This window comes from Macrobrachium nipponense, chromosome 24 (genome assembly GCF_015104395.2).
Source record: "Macrobrachium nipponense isolate FS-2020 chromosome 24, ASM1510439v2, whole genome shotgun sequence".
Classification (NCBI taxonomy): domain Eukaryota; kingdom Metazoa; phylum Arthropoda; class Malacostraca; order Decapoda; family Palaemonidae; genus Macrobrachium; species Macrobrachium nipponense.
This window is the reverse complement of record NC_061091.1, coordinates 52135459-52158377: the sequence shown is the minus strand read 5'-3', so window position 1 is coordinate 52158377 and position 22919 is coordinate 52135459. Positions and strand designations below refer to the sequence as shown.

The window sequence follows — 22919 nt, the reverse complement described above, 5'->3', positions numbered from 1 at the left end:
AGCATGTTCTTGGTGCTGCATAAAGAAAGTTTCTGGAGAGTTGGTGAGCAGGGGGAAAAATGACCATCCGCAGTACTACGGAGGCGAGCTGTGTTTATATGAGAGACGTAATTGAAGTGAGAAAGAGTACGTTATGAGGTGTATGAGTGGGGAATCTTGATCTCCTCCTCCCTTGTGTGGTACCGAGTGATCACCAGCGACGGGGAGTAAGGTTGGCGGGTCGCGGAGCTGTGGGGGTTGACAGATGCGCGAAAACTCCCGCTTGATATACAAAGCACAAGGTGACTGCGCTTCTCATTAGTTGGGCAAATAGACTAATTTCTCCTAAGAGCCCCGTGAGACGATTGTGTTTTTTCAAAAGTCGGCGCAGATCACAAAGGAAGAATAAACAGAGAAGAAATATAATAATCGTCATGCCTTGAGTATAGTGTGACACCAGGACCCGGCAGACCGTCTCTCTCTCTCTCTCTCTATGTGCTGGTCGGCCCCAGCCCTGGCCACCCAGCACCCACCTATGTTACCATAATCCTTATATAAACGTTATATTCCCAACGCCGAAAGACACCCACAGACTCCCTAAAACAAAAAGAAAGTTACTTATAAAATGGGGAAACATTGTACATGAAACATTTCGTTAATCGAGACGTATGCGGAGCAACCAACATGTAATGACGACGGCGAAGTAAAAAGACGCGAAGTTATCGTACAGTGGCGACGACGACGTGTGTGCTCTGAGTGAGTGGCTGGCTGCCCTCCTTGGCCATACTTTTGTTTGATATGTCGCCACTGCCTTTCCCCAGCAAAACCAATCTATGTGACGCACTCTTCCTCCCCCCACCTCCCAAACCCCTCTTCCTAATGAACTCCCCATGCACACGGACGAGACATCCTCCGTAGGCCTATTGGCGCAAGCGGTCTTCTAGATTCTCTAAGAGATGTTATTCGGGACCCCTTAGAAACGAGAGTATGAGAGAGAGAGAGCGAGAGCGAAGGGCGAGGCATTTGGCAGCTGAAATAGCGAGTGAGTGGTCCTTCCCTCCTTTCCTAACCCAGCCACCGACCGATTACACCCGTCTAATCAACCGGGGTATTGCTGGTCACCACCTCCCCTTAATACCTAGCGTTTAAAAGGCATCGTTGCCCAACTAATTTCCTTCAAGCTAATGAGGTGTTATGAACGCCCGTTTCATTTCTTATTTTCTGGAACTGCACGTAACTTCATTATATCGATAGGTGTTGTCTAAAATAGAATTTAAACGTGGAGTAACTCCCTGCACTGAATCATACTTTATCAATAATTTACTGGCGAAAAAATTAATCAAACCTTTACTACAGTAAACCATATTCCCAGTAATATACAGGATTTTACAATGTCACCGACTTATTTTCCACCCCATTAATGACGTAAGCAATTCAAAATTCACGAATAAATTCTAATGCAACGAGCAAATTCCATTCGGTTCGAGCCTTGAGCGCATCATCCGTAATTAACAATCGCACGAAGATACGTAAATGAAGGCACCAGATTCCGCACAGCACTTTGGCCGGGTTCAAAGTACGGCACAAGTCAGGGGGTAATTGAGCTCCCTGGCGGTGCTTGGAAACTTTGCGCCACTTGTGGGTGCGTGCATCTGTGCGTGCTTCAAGTCTAGGCGCCTCTTCCACCGGCTCGACCACTTGGCAGTTGCAGGAAACCAGTTGCAATTGGTTTCTTAGAGAGGGTCGTCGATCGGTGCAACAGAAACCACCGGGCTGGTTTCTTCTCGTCGATCTCGACTCGGGTGCCTGGCTGATTCCCTGTAGCGAGATATTCACATCTATGATATCGGATGGCGCCTGACGATCCTGCAAAAAACATCAAATTTGTCCAAGAAATTGAAAAATACTCATGTATTTACAACCACACCCTTCAGGAGTATTCAAGTAAGGAGGCTACGGAGAATGCGTGGCAGAAGGTGGCGAAAGAAATGGAAGATACAGGTCAGTGCGGTTGGTAATTTTCATTCACGAATCTGCAACTCACAATACTGATATATCAAATGTTTCACCTTTCAACACGAGCATGTGCGTTCGTGAGCGCCTGCGCATCCCATCCCTTGCCATTTTGTGTGCAAATACGTACGCCAACGTGCCACATGAGTGGGTGTAGCGATCGCGCGCGCGCGCGTTCATACGACCCAAAAAGCATTTGCGATCTTGTTTCTATTCGGAGGCATTTCTTTTCAGCGGCGCGTTCATTGCGTTTCGATAGATTTATCCCAGACCAAAGGTATAAGAGGATTTAAAACAATGAAATGCCACGACATGGCTCCTCTCGGCGTTGTTTCTCTGTAATCGGAATAATGACCCCCCCCCCCCCCCCCCCCCCCCCCCATCTCCATCGAGTCCACCCCCTCTGAAAGACCAGATACACGTTCTCTCTCTCACTCACTCTATTTTGTTATGAATGACAAGATACAAGCTCTCTCTCTCTCTCTCTCTCTCTCTCTCTCTCTCTCTCTCTCTCTCTCTCCCCCCAGAGATTAAAGTTTCTCTCTCTCTCTCTCTCTCTCTCTATCTCTCTCTCTCTCTCTCTCTCTCTCTCTCTCTCTCGATTTAAGGCTCTATACCTGTTCAGCGGAAAGGGGCTAATACTGTTATTCATTCTATTTGAAGAGCCCCTTTGCGTGCGTCATATCGTATTCCCCTACGCAATTATAAGAGTTAATAATAACTATTACATGTCCACACGACGTTAAAGAGAGATTTAGCGAGAACGATACACCTGTTGAATAGTACACTCTCTCAAGGGTTAGTTTTTCGGGAGCTGTCCTTAAGAGGCGATACAAGAAAAGTTACAAAAGACTAAGAACAATAAAGAATAATGCTAATATACTATATTCAAAATAAACCTAAGTGATTGTAATATTGAAGTAATAAATTAATAATTCCATAATGAGCGCACAAGTGTAATATATATACATATATGCATCCATACATCTCCTTCTTCTTTCCCACCGTTATCCCTACATTAAGGGGTCGGTTGCCTGATGCGCCTTTCCTTACAACATCAGGCATGGTTTATTATTTAGCAAAAAGGTTTTTACGACTGCATGCTCCTGCTGTCATCAACCACAGTTATTGGCGGTGGGCCTCGCCTTTGACTAAAAAGTAAGACTGCAAGGCAGCAGTTTCCACAGTTATTGGCGGTGGGCCTAGCCTTTAACTAAAATAGTACGACTGCAAGGCAGCAGTTTCCACAGTTAATGGTGGTGGGCCTAGCCTTTAACTAAAATAGTAAGACTGCAAGGCAGCAGTTTCTACAGTTATTGGCAGAAGGCCTAGCTTTTTACTAAAAGGTAAGACTGCAAGGCAGCAGTTTCCGCAGTTATTGGCGATGGTGGGCCTAGCCTTTAACTAAAATAGTAAGACTGCAAGGCAGCAGTTTCCACAGTTATTGGCGGTGGGCCTAGCCTTTAACTAAAATAGTAAGACTGCAAGGCAGCAGTTTCCACAGTTATTGGCGGTGGGCCTAGCCTTTAACTAAAATAGTAAGACTGCAAGGCAGCAGTTTCCACAGTTATTGGCAGAAGGCCTAGCTTTTTACTAAAAAGTAAGACTGCAAGGCAGCAGCTGTCCTTTTAGTTGCCTTTTACGACACGCAGGACCTACGGTGGTAGTATTCTTACATCCTGTGGTAGGGGTGTATGTATGTATTTATGCATCCATACATAAATAAACATAAACACACGTATATCTATTATATATCTATTATATATATATATATATATATATATATATATATATAATATATATATATAGATATATATATATCGAAGAGAGACGAGAGAGAGAGAGAGAGAGAGAGAGAGAGAGAGAGCGGGTATTGTATTAGTAGCAGTAAGACGCCAATAATTTTTCTAAGCTTAAAATACTTACGGTATTTACAAAAAAGTCAGTGTAGGTAATTATGTGTCCACGACGACCTTTTATAAATATAAACATACGGACAGACCAATGTGTAAGAATGTAAATGAGATGTCACCAGTTACTAGGTAATGTCTCCTAGTAACATCTTCAGTCTCGATCAAATTTTACATTGGACTCCTCACGATGATGGCCAAAAGGAGCCCCGGGGAACGATATGGTAGCTTTGTAGAAGAGAATAATTCGCATAAGGAAATATGTACAGGGGACAGTTTTGGCATAAGGAAAAATATTCACGGGAAACACTATTACGGAAGGAGAACATATGAGACGATCAGAAAATACACGCGAGTGCCTCAGTGACGTGGTCGGTTTGGTCTTGGCCTGCCATCTCAGTGGCCGCGAGTTCAATTCTCGGTTATTCCATTGAGGGGTCAGAGGTGTATATTTCTGGTGATAGAAGTTCACTCTCGACGTGGTTCGGAAGTCACGTAAAGCCGTTGGCCCGTTGCTGAGTAACCACTGATTCCATGCAACGTAAAAACACCATACAAACAAATAGAAAATACATGCATGACACTGCTCTTGATGAAAATATATTTGGGAAAATATATGCACAAATTAATCTTGATGTTATCATTGTGAGACTTAAATTTCAACCTTTTCAGGCAGTGGCCTACTACAGGCATTCCCAAAAACTTATACCTCAATGCCCTTCAGATTTACTGTAGGATTTGAACAGATTGATAATGATTCAAATCTATAATGTTTTGTTGGAAAAGGACAGCCACATTTGTTCAGGATAGTATTCTTTTGACTAAATATGATAAAATGCACATTCTTGGAATGTTACTGATATGACTATTAGCTGAGAAATCCCAAGACCGAAACTTATTAGTTAGAGGAATGTTGACGAAGTAAAACTAACGTGGCTTCTTCACGTGCAATTAATATTTCATGCAATATCACTGTAAATAAACCTCCTTTACTCATAACTAATAATGATTTTCAAAGGGCTAAAGGCAAACGCTGACAAAATTATACCATTGTACTTCTTTTCAATAAGCCCATCAATTCATGGGGGACAATTATGGAAGAAGCACAGCTCATCGACTCTCGAATGGCTTGTCGATTCTCCTTGTATCTGAAGTGGTTGAAAATTCTGACTTGCAGGAAAAACGTGTAATTTTATCGGTGGAGGTTTTTTTCCCTTGCAGAGACCAACATCAACCAGTTCTTAGGCACTTTCATGAAATATCTCAAGCATTCAGCTCTGAATCTTTGCAAAGAAAGCGCTCAGTGAGTCAGCGCGATGAATCACAGTTGCACCTTTTCGCAGAACTTTCATATTCAGTATTTAAGCCGCTCCAGTGCGTCGGCTAAGTGTCCTCAACGTTATTTCCACAGCGAGTTAATAAGACAAGTAGGTAGACTGTCTTGCGTGTTCAAAGACATTTAGATCTTCTCCAAGCTTGAAGACTCGTTTGAGAACACTGCCTTTTCAAAGCCATCTCACTTTATTGCAGAAAAACAGAACTTGATGCTCTTGCATCCAGATGGCCGGTGATAAAGCCACAGAAAAGAAAGTAAATTTTCGATGGGGTAAAAAAGTCACATTAATTTAAGGTGACCGGTAATCATTAGGTTAGGATAGGTTACTTTTATCCTGTGATTGTATACCGGCCACCATAAATTCCTGTGTTACTTTTTTTTCTGTGACTTTTAAATTACTGTTACCTTTTATCCTGTGACTTTTTTCCTGGATTGTGAATCCAAGCTTTTGCATCGTTTTTGAGAAGACGTGAGTAGACAAGCAAAGGCTTTACATAGCTGACAATTTTCTTGGGAATTTCAAGATGTCCCCAAGCGCCATTTGCAGGATGTGGATGTAATTGCTTGACGTTGCAAAGCAGCGGATGATTGCAGTCCCGGGGTGTAACATCCTTGGCAAATATCTTATGACTGTGCTATACTAATTTACTAGGTGTCTGTGGCCTAAGTGAATAAGACCACCCGTTGGGGATGACCGTAAAAAAAAAAAAAAAACAGCACCTCAGGCGTGGTAGGTATGGTGTTGGACTACCACCTCGGTGGCAGCGAGTTCGATTCTCGGGCATTCCATTGAGGGGTCAGAGATGTGTATTTCTGCTGATAGATGTTCACTCTCGACGTGGTTTGGAAGTCACGTAAAGCCGTTGGTCCCGTTGCTGAATAGCCACTGGTTCTATGCAACGTAAAAACACCATACAAACAAACAAACAATGACCGTAAAAACATAAAAAACAAAAGACTATAAATATCATAAAGCTAATGACCTCCCAAAAATATTAGTCCTAGATAACGACCCCCCGAACTTTGCTGGGGAAGATCCCTATGAATTTGTCTTTTTTCTTAAGGAAGACAGGCTTGACGGCCGGCCACCCAGTGTACTTAGGTAGCCCAGACCCGAGGAAAGGGCAAAGAGTTCCCAAAGCACTGCACAAAAATGTCGTTAACGTAAATTTGCCTCTCTATTTTCGCCCATTTATATATATAAATACTTTCGAACTATTTAAACAATTGTCACTAATATCATGTAATTACCAATTCCAGTTTTGCTTATAATTACTATGCGGTTTTATCGCTACAACGACATGCAGTTCGAAACTAGTAGGGATTTAGTAGCCGTTGTTCCTCGTTGGTCGAGTCGGTTACATGCTCGAACTACTGATTTCAGGGTCCGAGTTCGATTCCCCGCTCTAACAGCGCAAAATCAAAGGAATTTATTTCTCGTGATAGAAATTCATTTCTCGATGGGGTTCGGATCCCACAATAAGCTGACGGTCAAGTTGCTAAGTAACCAATTGGTTCCTAGCCACGTAAAAATATCTAATCCTTCGTGCCAGCCCTAGGTGAGCTGTTGTTAATCAGCTCAGTGGTCTGGTAAAAAACTAAGATTTACTTAACTTGTAGCCATCGAAATAGCTATAGGAGATTCACGTCAACCGTGCATCTGATGTCTGGGCCAGTCCCTTACGACGCTCCTGATTGGCTATTGATAAGCCAATCACAGGCCTGGAAACCCCCAGTTCCTCGAGAGAGTTCACGTAGGCAGGATGAATGTTCCACTTCTCCTGAGGGATATGTATTTCAAAAGTATCCCTCAGGAGAGATGGAACATACAAACTGCCTATGTGAACTCTCTCTAGATAGTGAGAGTTTCCAGCCTTGTGATTGGCTTATCAACAGCCAATCAGGAGCGTCGTAAGGGACTGGCCTAGACTTCAGATGCACGGTTGATGTGAATCTACTATATTTGTTATTCCCCGCCCTTTTCTCTTGACCCTACTTACCGTCTCCCTTATCTACTTTCCACTTTTGTGTTCCCGTTGAAAACTGACTCCCTTCCATTCGTTTCGTCAGAGAACATAATATATGGCAAATAATTAATGCCAAATAATAACTCGGTAAGCGATCATATGAATCAACAACATTCACAGCAATAGATAGAAGAACAGAAAAGCCATCTCATATCAAGGAAAACGTTTCTCACAACAATCTACTTATTCAAGTTCTGACAACAATCTATTTATTCAATCTACACAGATGAAGTTGAAATACACATTTTTATGATTCAATCTACGGACAAAAATAGAGAACGTCAAACCTGAGAGAGAGAGAGACTTCAAATACGCTCGAAAAAATGACAGTTTGAAAATACACATACAAATAACCGTATAATGTTATATTTGTCAAATACAAATTTACGTGATAATATTCACAACCATTTAAGGCATTTACGCAAAAGTGAAATAACACACACACACACACACACAGAAAGAGAGAGATCAATCATGTACGTACAACTTCAATTTAAGGAAGAAATATATTTTTACAGTGAAAACCCACCAATTTATACATAATTAATTTAATGTATTCATAAACATAGTACATAACACTAAAACAACATTCATATATGAAACATAGAGAGAGAGAGAGAGAGAGAGAGAGAGAGAGAGAGAGAGAGAGCAAGCAAGCATGCGGCATGTAAACACCTAAGCTGCGTATAAACACTACAAAGGACTAATAGGATTGAAAGATTAGTGTAATGCATATTGAAATTCCAGCCATCACATGCATTCCACGGATTTTAAAGGTCAGAATGCGCAATGTTGCAGATTTTTACAAACCTTTTTCCTCATTTAAACAGCTTTAAGAACAATTTCATCTGTCACCAGGCAATATGGTGGTAGAGGGAATTGGACAATAAAGGACATTTGTAGCTTAATGCATGAACATGTATATGAATCACGGTGATGTGATAAAAATTCATAATATGGCTACGTATACGACTTGGTTAACATGGCAGGGGTGGGTGGATATCGATTCTAATTACAAATATCTGAGTTCGACAGTGAATTGTAAGGTCGGAATCGGTATCAACTTATACCTCACTTGTTGGCCGAGTCGGTAAAGACGTCACTGAAGTCCTGATTTCTCCTATGTGCGCTGGTTCCCAACCACGAAAGGACGAAATTATTATCAATATAAAAATTCCCCTTCGATTAATATGAAAACATATTAATTCCGAGGTAGAGCGAATTGGGTATTAAAGGACAATTGTAGCTTATGCATGTATATGAATCACAGTGATATGATAAAAATTCATATATATATATATACATACATACATACATACATACATACACACACACACACACACACACACATATATATATATATATATATATATATATATATATATATATATATATATATATATATCTGGTGTGTGTGTGTGTGACAAGAAGAGAGCCGGTAACCAAAAAGTGTCATTTATTAGCCGACGCGTTTCGTAACATCATACGTAGTTACATCTTCAAGGCTACAAAAAAAAAATTTTAATAAAAAAATTAAAAATACATCGAATAAAAATAATTCTGTTTTCAACTTTTAGTATAGCGGGTGCTTAGTTGGAATTGTCTTGTTTTATTGTATAATTTTAGGTTGTTAGGACTCTTACAGTCATTGTTTTTTTTATTGCCATATTTTTAATTTGTTTGTTTTTCTCTTTAAGCCTTGAGGATATAACGTTGTCGTTACGAAACGCGTCGGCTGATAAATGTCGCCTACTGAATAAATATATATATATATATATATATATATATATATATATATATATATATATATATATATATACATACATAACATACATACATCACAATAACATACATACTACATATAGACAAATTCCAAGAAGGAAAGAGAAACGGTAGCGTTCCTTATTGGAATCTCTCTTTAATTTTATATTCATCACGTTTCATATTTTCGTGATTCAGTTATACACACACACACACATATATATATATATATATATATATATATATATATATATATATATATATACATATACATATACAATTTACACAAAAATGTTTGAAATAGAATAAATCGCAGAAAATTTCAAAATTCTGTAACTGAACCGTTTAAATGCTGAAAGTGGCTGGTCAGGATAAATAATTTGCCGAAAGATGTATAATAAGAGAAAAACTAGTTACTCTTACATAACTGTTCTTCACCACATTCTGCTGCCCTGAAAAATTTTCTAAAAGTAAATCGATATATCAATTGTGCAAAATGAAATTTTGGCGCAAGATACACAGGAGAATATAGGAAAACATACTGAGTATAAGACCCGCATTCTTGAGTCATCTAAAGACAGTGAAATTCTACCACTCGTGTCTTTCCTGGTCTTTCACTTCCCCTAGTCTCCCGCTTAGCCTTGCACCATAGGTAAAAATAGGTTTTACTGTACCTCCGTTCATATTCTCTTTCATCTGACTTTCCACCTTCTACAACAATCGTTTCATAGCGCAACTGCGAGGTTTTCCTTCTGTTACACCATTCAAACCTCCTTACTGTCAATTTCTTTTCAGCGCTGATTGACCTCATAGGTACCAGCGCATGGCCTTTGGCCTAAAGTCTTTGTTTAATCCAGCCTCCTATTCAGTCTTCCAACTCTTCTGATGACCACAGAGCATCTGACCCTATCTTGCATCAGTCTCTCCCATTATATTATTATTATTATTATTTTGGTAGAAGACCCTCTTTTAGGCAAATGCTGTTAAAAAGGATGGCAGAATTAAGCGAGTTGATTTTATACGATTCCTGCTACAGACGGAATTCCTGACGTTCATCCCCAGGCACGCTACTGTGGCGCTCGCACGAGAGAATCCCCGAGACCTTCGAGGCGAGATCCACGGCTTCGCCCAAGACCGGCCCGACCAATGAGAATGCAACTCTAGGTCCGAGCCGCTATAAATACCGTTCCGCAAACTTTCTTGCTACAGTCACTTCAACCGACTCGTCAAAAGATGACCTACGAGAAGGTCGAAACGTTACGTGATACCAGCTATACCAGCACCAATACCAGCCCTTAAACCTAAGACGACCCTGACCCGAACTGGACTACGCCTACGGAATAATACTAGCACTGACGACGACCCCTGCTTGACCTGGACCTGATATCTTGTTCTAATAAAAGATTCCTTCGGCATTTATAATTTTTGAAAATTCCCAATATGAATATTGGCCAGTTACTCAGAAACATCGCTGAGCCTGAGAAGCGAATTGTAAGGAAAATAGAAAAAACAATATATAAAATCAACTCGCTTAATTCTGCCATCCTTTTTAACAGTATTATTATTATTATTATTATTATTATTCAGAATGTACAAAAACCTCTATCTATTATTAATACAAAAACCTCTATCTATTATTAATAATAATTTATCATTATTACAAATAATATTAGTGTAGATGTGACAAAAGTGAGGAAAAACAGGAAGAAGAAGAAGAGAAGAACCTATAATTCAAGAAACAAATCAGTAAAAACACATAAATCAATATGTCAGACAAAATTGTACCATGATATGGAGCCTGGAAGAGGCAATGGCAATATTTGGGCCAAGATCGACACTTCCATGACTGACTGATGTGCTATTAAAAACTGGCGTCACAACCAGCCACCGACGCCAAAAACACATGAATGAATATTGAAAAATAAAAATTTAAAGCCAAAACAACTGAAGCAAATGTTTCGTAACGTAGTTAAAGAACAAGGAAAAGATGCACCATTACAAACTTGTTCTATTTCCTCATCATGAAATTCAGGGACCTGTGAAGAAGATGCAGACCAGCATACGAACTCGCATCTTGCAAAAGGCGCCTGACTAAAAATAGAGCATGCGCAGTGGATAATAAAATATGACGTAAAATGACGCATCATTGTGAATGCAAGGCGAAGACCTGCGTTTGAGCAACTTTTACCAAGAGTTCATAAGGACAGGATTTATGGTGACGGTGCCTTTTTTGTCATTTATATTTCATCTTTAAAGAACTGATAAAAAAATGGTTCATTTATTTCTTAAAACCAGATTTGGACACCTACTCGATAGCCGCGTTTAGATGAAACTATGCTTAGGCAATTGTTTGAACAATGCAGAACACCAAATACGTGTAGTTCCTCGTTGGACGAGTGGTTAACGTACTCGCCTATCGATTCGGTAGTCCGGAGTTCGATTCCCCGCTCTGCCAACGTGGAATCAGAGGAATCGTTTCTGGTGACTAAAAATTAATTTCTCGATATAATGTGGTTCGGATCCCACAATGAGCTGCTATAGGTAGCCAATTCGTTCCTAGCCACGTAAAAAATATCTAATCCTTAATCAGCTCAGTGGTCTTGTTAAACTAAGATATACTTAACCAGATATAGTATGTGCCTTGATAATATAAAACAACAATTATCCCTACCAATGCTACTACAACATTACCATCATTACAAACGTGATTGTCGTGATATCACTCCTTTCACCTGAGTGTCGCAAGAGCGCCTCTTCCCCCCCCCCCCCACCCCCCTCCCCCCTCACCACCACACCGAGCTTGAAACTTACCCCATCCTCCTCCCCCGTACTCCCTCCCTTCACATCCACCCCACTCATATGTCCTGCACACGGGGGCCTTCAACATTGCAGTGAATCATCGGCAGGCAACAGGAAGAGGAGAAGGAGGAGGAGGAGGAGGAGTCATGAGACAAGAAACAATCGATCGGCCTTAATCAAGTATAAAGGTAAGGGGAAGAGATCTCCGCTGACAGAGGGAGAGAGCCACACACACACACACACATGCATTAAGCTACAAAAGTCCTTTAATATCCAATTCGCTCTACCTCGGAATTGATATATCTTCATATAAGTTAACCGCAGGGGAAGTTTTTAGTTGATAATGTCGTCCTCTCGTGGGTTCGAACCAGCGGACAGAGAAGAAATCAGGACTTCAGTGACCTTATCACGGTGATGTGATAAAAATTCATATATATACGTATATATATATATATATATATATATATATATATATATATATATATGGGGGTAGCTTCATAGGAAAATATACAACCTTTACCTTCTCTTATTTCCTATTGACCGCCTCTTTCGTTGGAATCTTGAATTTCAAGTCTATGGCCCCTGTGGGGACTTGTTCCGTATGAATAGCGTTCATCTTATGAATATCAATAATAATAATAATTGACATTAATCTCTTCATATATCTACATCGAGGATTCAATAGCAGTTCTGCAGATTCACTATGAGCAATGGACCTTTTACCGTTACCTGTAGTTACACTCTTGCTTTCCCTGCACTTAACTTATAATAGGAAGTTTTCTTGGGCTCCCCCTCCCCCTCCATTCAAACTCACGAAATACACATACTTTTCATAAGCCCATTTTCCATAAAAAAAAAAAAAAAAAAACATTCTCTCCATACGACCAAACCACATCAACACAGTTTGAACCATTGCATCTATTCAACTTCCCATTCGTGCCGACCTTAATACTCGAAGGCTTCCAGTTATATTATATGATATCTATATATATATAATTATATATAATATATATATATAATATATAATATATAGTATATGTATATAATATAATAACCGTTACTATTAATCGTCCACATTTCATTTTCATGAAAAACAGTTGCCTTGAACCCTTCAAGTCCCAAATATGCTTGTTACTTTCTTCGTCATTTCTATCCCTATTCTATGATTCACCTTCCTTATCCTTCTACCATTATTCGCTTGACTTACTCCCAAATTTACGATTGAACCAATTCGATTCTCTCATCACCTGTCACATATTCTGTGTTCTTTATGCTGGTTTTCCTATTGGGTGTACTTACATACTCTTTCGCCAGACAGCAGCTTCTCTTTGCTATCACTATTCAACACAGTATCACCTATAACATAAAGCTATCTGTATTTTATTCTTTAGCGCCACAAACTTCCTCTTAGATCTCTTGTCCTTCCTTATGTGTATATATATAGATATATATATATATATATATATATATATATATATATATATATATATATATATACGTGTGTGTGTATTGTAGGTACTTGTTCACAGTCCCGGTTTTCACTCACGTGGATTTTGGTGTGTGTGTGTGTGTGTGTGTGTGTATATATATATATATATATATATATATATATATATATATATATATATATATATATGTGTGTGTGTGTGTGTGTGTGTGTGTGTGTGTGTGTGAGTGTGTGTGTGTGTGTACAGTGAAACGTTCAAACGCAAGAGACGAAATCCAAAAGTGTTGTAACGACTGGAGGACGAGCGGTCAAAAGAATGGAAGCGGGCAGTAGCTTGTTTAATTATACATCAGAGGAGACGTGCCCTGAAAGAGAAAAAAGACGACTTTTCTTTGAAAGTAACCTGTAGACTTCCTACGTTTATTTATATTGTTATTATTATCATCGTTACTATCTGAAAAACAAGTCACTTTTACCTTCATTACCGGAGATATTTATAACAGTGGTTGTATATAGCCTTATGTCACTGCCCCTACGATACGAATTTCTTTGTAATGTGACAACTTGATTGTCAAGCTTATAATGGACAATACAACTATTCCTGACACATGATATGCCATACATACATTCTATGCATATGACGAACATGAGTCCCTATAATTCTGTAATGCTCAATATTACTATATATAAATAGTATCCTGGTTATATGACATAAAAGATGTAATAATACGAATAACTCGAGGCATCTCTCATTCTAGAGGATAATAATAATAATAATTTCATATGATAGGCAAGACCAGAAGGCAATAAAAAGAACAAGGAAGAAGCCACGATGTTGTAGAGAGAATACAGATAAACGTCAGTGGCGACCGATTCTCGCCCTAACCAGTTAATCCGATTTCCATCTTTCAAAATTCTGGGCACAGTCAAGGCCAGCATACATTCTAGACTCTCGTAATATGACAAATTAGTGAGCAAGAGTAAATTCACAAAGTTAATGCCTGTTTTCTTGTTTGCTAATAACTCCACGCATTACAATTTCATACACATGCGGAGGATCCAAAGTTTCGAACTTCACTTACGTCAATGCAGGGCCCAATTTATTATTATTATTATTATTATTATTGTTATTATTATTATTATTATGACGAGCAAACCCTAGTATGTAGCCAGCCAAGGTTTGTAAAATGCAGATGAATCTAACCTTTAAACAAAACCGAAGTCATTAGCAGTCAATATATCGGTGTAAATTATCCACAATCATGCTCTTTGATCAGAATTTATATTTAAAAAGTACACGACAAGGAAAAGGACTGTGAGTGTCTATGCATGAAGGGAGTGTTGAACCAACTCACTTTTGTGGAAGAGAAGTAAGTGTCGACAGCGAATGCAAATAAAAGAGAAAGGTTAGAGCTGTTGATACGAAATGTTAACGTAGTACGTTTGGCTGAAGAAGAATTGACAACGTGAGAACTGTGGAGATACGTGTTAGTGATGAAAAGGTGGATCATTATTTACAGATGGATTGGTCGTTTGTAAGAAAGGACGATAGCAGGGTTGTGAGGAGCATTCTCGGGACTATTATTGATTTTCTAACCAATAAATTGCAAAAAGTAGCCGTTTGACGGCATCGTGGTTACTACAGAAATGAAGTATCTGGAGTCCATCGATCCCAACTCATGACTGCAGAACAGTGGTTGATTATTCGCTTAGTAGAGATCAAGTTGAAATTAGCGCATGGTGCCAACTACTCTCTCTGCCCAAGTCTTTCAATTGGCTGTTTCTTGAACTTCACTGAACTGAACGCATTTAAATTTACATTTACAGTTGATCCCTGATCCTCTTTTCTTGCCGAAAGCAACCACGGATTTGCTGAACAGCAGCGCACTAATATCGGATAAATGCACCTCGCTGTCGAACTTCTCAGTTCCAGAGGTCCTTTATTCCTCACACCGTTGGACTGTGGAACTGGCTCCCAGAGGATCTGGCGCTACTGGAATCTTAAAAATTCAAGCAAAGGTACAATGCGGTGTTGGCCTGCCACCTCGTTGGCGGCGAGTTCGATTCTCGGGCATTCCATTGAGGTGTCAGAGATGTTATTTCTGGTGATAGATGTTCACTCTCGACGTGGTTCGGAAGTCACGTAAAGCCGTTGGTCCCGTTGCTGAATAACCACTGGTTCCATGCAACGCAAAAATACCAAACAAACAAAGAAAAACAAACAAAACAAATACTTCCCTTGAGTAATTCTCCTCGTATTTTATAATTTGCTTAAATTTTCATATACCCATTTATTTACTTATTTTTAATTTCTTTTCTTTTCTAATAACCGATCTCTTCTTTCTGTACATGCTGTAACTTTCTGTTAGTGCTTTCAAATGAACACCATATTCTTTGGAAGTTGGACTTTCAAGTCAGTGGCCTCTTTGGGCTTGCAACATATGAATAGGGTTCATCTTCGGAATAATAATAATAATAATAATAATAATAATAATAATAATAATAATAATAATACCATGGGACACCACAGTTGAAGAGAAAGAAAGGGAAAAAATGGATAAGTATCAAGACCTGAAAATAGAAATAAGAAGGATATGGGATTTGCCAGTGGAAATTGTACCCATAATCATAGGAACACTAGGCACGATTCCAAGATCCCTGAAAAGGAATCTGGGAAAACTAGAGGCTGAAGTAGCTCCAGGACTCATGCAGAAGAGTGTGCTCCTAGAAACGGCGCACATAGTAAGAAAAGTGATGGAGTCCTAAGGAGGCAGGATGCAACCCGGAACCCCACACTATAAATACCACCCAGTCGAATTGGAGGACAGTGATAGAAAAAAAAATTATAATAATTTCTTCATTTGGCCCCAAAAATGGTATAACGAGTGTCTCTTCAAGATTTCTGGCGACCTGTCTCTTCTGAGGAAATGTTTTTTGTCCCTTATTTTTTTATTAACTCTTATTCCAGATTTTATAATTAATCTCCGGCACACTTGCTCGATGACCTCATACGGTTTATGCTTTAATGCTTTTTATAAATAAATGGTTTTTGGTCAATCTGATTAGCCGCCACTCAGACCTCTCCATCCAACACATATACCAGATCTGCTCTTCTTCATTCCACCAGCCTTCCCTTTCTTTTGTGAGGTTCAAAATGACACAGTTTTCTAAAAGTTCCGGTACAGCTGTGACCAAATTATGGAATGACCTTCCTAATGTCCACAGCTGAATCGTCGGAACTTAAGTAGTTCAAAAACAGACGGTAAACGCTCTTTTGCTGAATAGGCTCAGGCGAGTTTCATTTCTCAGAGAATTTTTCTTTTATCTTATTTGTTTTTCTTTGTTATTTGTTTTTTTCTATAAAATACTGACCAGTAATACAAATTCACCTAGCGTATCATTACCCATTTCTATTACAATTAAAACGATAAAATCACTATAATCTGTCATGAAGATTTGAGGTTTTCATTTAAGTAATAGGAATAGTCCCCCTCCTGTTTATATATATATATATATATATATATATTATATATATATATATATATATATTACATTATATATATATGTATATATATATACACACACACACACACACACATATATATATATATATATATATATATATATATATATATATATATATATATATGACTGGTAAAAATGTTCTGTTACAACAGAATTTCATCTAAAAAAAGGCGCCCATAAAAACTCCAAAATATAGAAAGTAAGAACTATATTTCAGAGACTGCTGTCTCTCTCTACAGGTATGCAATGAGATTTACCTGAAGGGAGAGACAGCAGTCTCTAAAATATAGTAATTACTTTCTATATTTTGGCGCCATCTACATATCAGTAAGGGCACCAAGGCCAAAAACCGGAACAGCATTTTGTACAAAATGCTGTTCCGGGTTTTGGCCTTGGTGTCCTTACTGATATATATATATATATATATATATATATATATATATATATATATATATATATATATATATATATATATATATTAATAATCATGATACAGTATGAGCTGGGTACTACACAATCACAATCCCTCTCTAACGCATACGAGAATAAAAGCACCCTAAAAATTAATGTTAAAAAGGGCAATACTTTATATCTTCTTCTTCAAGTGCAGGAGCTATAATGAGGCGAACAACCTAATTGCCATTTTGTAGCCCAGGCCAGACAAAATATTTCAAAGGAAAAGTATACGATACGGGTCTCATCCACGCAAGAGCAATTTAACAAATTTCTGAATATTTCGGTGTAACGGAGCATTAGGATCACATTTTCTATACCTTCAGGTTGGGATTGGCTGTTGTTCTTGACTGCATTGCTGGGTTGTTCGCGAGTGGACAACAATCTGTTCCTCTAAAGAGAGATAATGGCTCCATGTAAAAAACACAGTGGTTAATGCCATGACGAATCTTATTAATTTATATATATATATATATATATATATATCTATATATATATATATATATATATATTGTAAGCAATGGATGCAACAAACTATAAATTTCGCGTGAAAACAAAATGCAACTCGGAATATGATCACTGCAAAAGCGCAAAGGTGATATATATATATATATATATATATATATATATATATATATATATAATAATATATATATTATAATCCGCGTAAACCATGTGTGTGTGTGTGAGAGAGAGGAGGCTAAGCACTGGCAACCAGCCGCCAAAGAAGCTGATAAAACTGTTACATAATGTAGGAAAAAGCCCGAAAACGAAAACGCCGTTGCATAACCTCCCCTATGAGGTAGGTCTGGGCGGGGAGGAGCGAGGAGTGGAGTGGAGGTGGTTAGAGGAGGAGAGGCTAGGTATAGAAGAAGTAGGATTACGTCATACGGAGCATAGACAACTGTCATGACATTAAGTCGTCATGGTACTCCAACACTTTCACCTGCGCTTTTACTTCCATTTTTTTTCTTTTCCCGAGAGAGAAAGAGAAGGAATCATGCTTTGCGCTCTCACTGTCAATAGATGATTGGTCAATGACTGACTTGAAGATTATATTTTCACACCTTGTTTTTGTGCAAATCTCAGAAGCCTTAAAGGTCATTATTACCGTGCTTTCTCTCTCTCTCTCTCGTTATAAGGTAACCATACATTTAAAGTTACGTAAAATTTAGTATAAAGGCCGCTTCCCCCAGCTGTACACATACGTATACCGAAGTACGAACGAGTATGGTTATATGGTTTGTGAGCACACACAAACACACACATTATATATATATATATATATATATATATATATATATATATATATATATAATGCCACAAGAACTTTAAAAAACGCCAGACTGCCATGTAATTTGCACCAGTCATTTTCTTACATAAGACTTCGGTTGACCGGTTGATAATTAATTGAATCAAGTCCATAATTTTTTTCAAGCACACACACACACACACACACATGTATATATATATATATATATATATATATATATATATATATATAGATATACTGATATACGTTTGTGCATATTTTTCCTCTTTTCGAGGGGTTGGCACCAGAAGGTTGCAGCCTTTCAATTTTAGGAGGACTGGTGCTCTCAGTCTACCGCCCTAGAGCAATCCTCAGACCCCAATAAACGTGAACTGAGGGATACTGTAACAGCCAAACATGTCAAAGTGTCAGTTACTGCGTCCATTTTGATGAAAATCAAATGTCTTCAACGAAAAGAATAATATAACCGATTCTACGAAACAGGAAAAACGAAAATTCAACAGCAACCAATCCAGAAAATGTTAGTAATGTTTGAATGTAGGATAAATTCCTGAACATGTGTAATAATTTAACGATCAAACTACAGTTCCTAACTTATTTTTTCAGTAGTATTTCCGGTGTCGAAGACCCATTGCCGTTTTTTCGGGGCTTGCCTTTGGTTTCAGTGTACAATCTGTCTTGGTGAGTTGCCACAAAATTTGAGGCAAAGGAGATAGAACAGGTCATAACTGATGACTTGTAAACTTTCCATAAAGCCGTATGATTTGAATTAAAAGAAGTGACTTTAATGCTGGCAAGAAACAGTGTTATAATCTCACAGTGATGATTCTGATCCTTATGAGATAGCGAATTGATTTATTCTTAAGGATTCGAAGCCTTTTGAAAGAATAGAAAAAAAACAGCTGTGTTAAAGCTACCACGAGAGATAATTAAATTTACATAGAGAGAGAGAGAGAGAGAGAGAGAGAGAGAGAGAGAGAGAGAGAGAGAGAGAGAGAGATTTATTGTTATCATGACAGAAGTGTAATAATCAATATTTTGATAATATTACGAAAGAATATCAAACGATAAACCTAAGGCTCGGACATTAAGCCGAAAGGAAGATAAACGGACAATGAGAGAGAGAGAGAGAGAGAGAGAGAGAGAGATAGTGTGGAATTGCCTTAAGAGGGAATACTCACCTCTCTTCAACTAACATCCTTACTGAAGAGGAGACCTCGATGAACATCCTAAATTGGCTGGTAACTTATCTAACAAAACAACAACAACAACAATAATAATAATAATAATAATAATAATAATAATAATAATAATAATAATAATAATAATAATAATAATAATAATGAGTTTTTAAGGATGAGAGCTTTTACAGGATGTGTAACATGTTAAAAGGTGCTTAGGGTAAAAATGTAAAAATAATAAGAAACAAAGTTGGTAAAATATACATTTATCCCAAACATGTAAATCAAGGAACTAGTTTTAACGTATTTTTGCACTTGTAGTTTCTAAATAATACCTCTGATTTTACCGTCGACTTCTACTACTACTGCTACTATCATTATTGGAGAAACAAATTCAGTTATATTTAAATTTAACAACTTTAAAGATAGCTTTCGGGAATCTGTTCGGTTACCCTTTTCACCGAGCAGATTCCCGAAAGCTATCCTTAAAGATTTTAAATTTAAATATAAGTACATTTACATAACTGGATTTGTTTCTCCATTTGAAGACTCGTGCTACTATGAGTAGTTTTTAACTATCATTATTATCAATTTAAGTCTAATGTTATCGATCTTGATTTTGGAAAAGTGGTCAAAGTTCTGAGACTATTCTAGCCTGACTCTTTTGACCCTGGATAACCAGAGGGACGGCCGGTCCAAGACCACTATCAGGAAGCCAAGGGACACATCCATGGCTTCTCAGTAACTGATGTTAAAAAATACAAGGCTTTCTGTGAAGCTACTTCCATTCGCGTTTAGCCTGAACCAAGGTCTGAGACGCTGGTGCTGTTATAACAGCAAATGAAGACCCCTTGTTACAGCACTTCATGAATTCATTTCAGGAGTCATTTTTATAACGAGTTACGGCACAGTGGCCGTCATATTTTGAGTTAAAAATTCACAACACTTTTCTTTAGAGTCTTTAAAAGAAATTTTCGAAAATTGTTTTCATATTTAATTTCTTTACCGGCATCATATCTATCAATCCACGATCTATATATTATACATCCACAGGACTACTTTTCATAAATAGAAATGTTTTATTTTTAGGGTATTTTCTTGAAGCTTATTTATACAGATGTGACTGACGCCATGAGTATGGAGGATTTAACGGGATAATGATGAGGGCAATTCCCATGAAACTATCACGACTGTCATTACCACTTTTATACCTCAACTATTGAATAGAGGATGGATAGACCATGTGCAGTAACCCTTCCACAACACTAGCTGTTTCACACATTACGAAGAAGGCTCATCAATAGTTCGTCTAATTCCCTACACACCGTGTCACTCACCACTATCTTGTACGATATATCTCCTCCATATATATATATATATATATATATATATATATATATATTATATATATACATATATATACTATATTTGTATGTACGTATATTTATAATATATAAATGTATATATGATCGAGGAACTGTACCTCCGCCCACCACTACTCAATTATGTATATAAAGCTATGTAAACCATGTTTATACTTAGTTTGAACTTGAAAATGTAGAATAAACTATATACGTATGTATATATATATAATATTTGTATATATAATCAAGGAACTGTAACTCCGCCCACCACTATTCAATTTTGTATATAAAGCTATGTAAATTATGTTTGTACTCAGTTTCAATTTGTAAATGTAGGATGAACTACGAAAGTGCTTGTTCCAAGTCCCGGGTTTCACTTGCCTCCTTACGTGGACTTTATGATATTCTGAAGCACGCGGACTTTCGTGATACATTGAATCTTATATCTTTCCGAAAAAGCATTTACACAATCACTGGCCGGTGGCCGATCTCCCTCCTCCCTTCCTTTGCAAACTACTTAAAGGGCTCCTTGATATGGTTAATGGTCTCTTGAACTTGAATAATGAAGACGCGTCTTCAACAGCCATACATTCTCTCTCTCTCTCTCTCTCTCTCTAAACATAGCTCTGGTTTGGAATTGTTCTTGGGATCAGATGTCATAATCTCCTTGGGAGTCAAAGACATTTAAAAATAATACTGTTCCTCCCTGGTATACTTATGTTTAGTCTGCAGACTCATTTGGCATAATAAGTAAATGGCTTTAGAATGCTGAGTTTTACCTTCAGTTTTTTTTATTCTTTTTATTTAATAAGAGAACCGATAACTTTAAGTTTTTATTTTCCGAAGATTTAAATTAACTTATCCTACGATATTCATGTATCAAAACTAGAATTTAGAATTTAGTGGGATTCAAAGTGTAAAAAACGGGTAAATTCAATATTATATTTATATATATATATATATATATATATATATATATATATATATATATAGATAATATGATGATATACTCTCGTATCGTGAAAGCTTTTAGTATTGACTAGTTATAATCAAGTGTACTTATGATTTTAGAGCTTTCGTATATATATATATATATATAAATATAAATATATATATATATATATATATATATCTATCTATATATATATATATTATATATAATATACGAAAGCTCTAAAATCATAAGATACACTTGATTATAACTAGTCAATACTAAAAGCTTTCACGATACGAGAGTATATTATCTATATAAATATAGATATATATGTTTATATATAGCATATAGATGTATATATAATGTATGTATTCGGGTCATAATTACTTGTATATGAATGAAACATGTGGACTGCAATTTCAATCTTTCAGTGTTAAAGATGTTAAATCATAAAAAATCATTCAAAATCCTGATCTACTCAATGGCGTATTTTGACGAGGAACCAAGTTCGAAATATCTATTGAAGGATCATTAACTGTTTAGAAATAAGATTCTTATTATGAAGGACCTTTACTCCCTTTTCAGCTTACGTAAAATTTAAACACTAATATATCCCCGCCATTTCGTACTATAATTCAAGGTGTATTCTTGCCATTTTCACTTTTCCTCTTGCGTTTACAATAAAGTCGAAATAAAAAAAAAGAACGTTCCTCGGATTCATGGTATTGATGTTCAAATAATTAAAGTGAATCGTGAAAATTTTGGTTACTTAATAATAAAATATGTTATAATGTAATGCATCATATGATGTAATGAGATCTTCGAAGATTTCGAGTGCGTCACGAAATTCCTTGATTCACTACTTTAATAATAATGATAATAATGGAGAAACAAATCCACAGTTCTGTAAATGTACA

The 22919-nt window shown here is 37.3% G+C and overlaps 1 protein-coding gene across 1 annotated transcript in view; it reads left to right on the top strand.

Annotated features, from left to right (window-relative positions):
• Positions 1-1693: 1693 nt before the first annotated feature.
• Positions 1694-22919, top strand: part of LOC135205624 (uncharacterized) — a 168453-nt gene continuing 147227 nt past the window's right edge. The window contains exon 1 of the mRNA XM_064236417.1: positions 1694-1980. Coding sequence (XP_064092487.1) covers positions 1830-1980 — 151 coding nt within the window. The 5' untranslated portion in view covers positions 1694-1829. The remainder of the gene's footprint in view (positions 1981-22919) is intronic.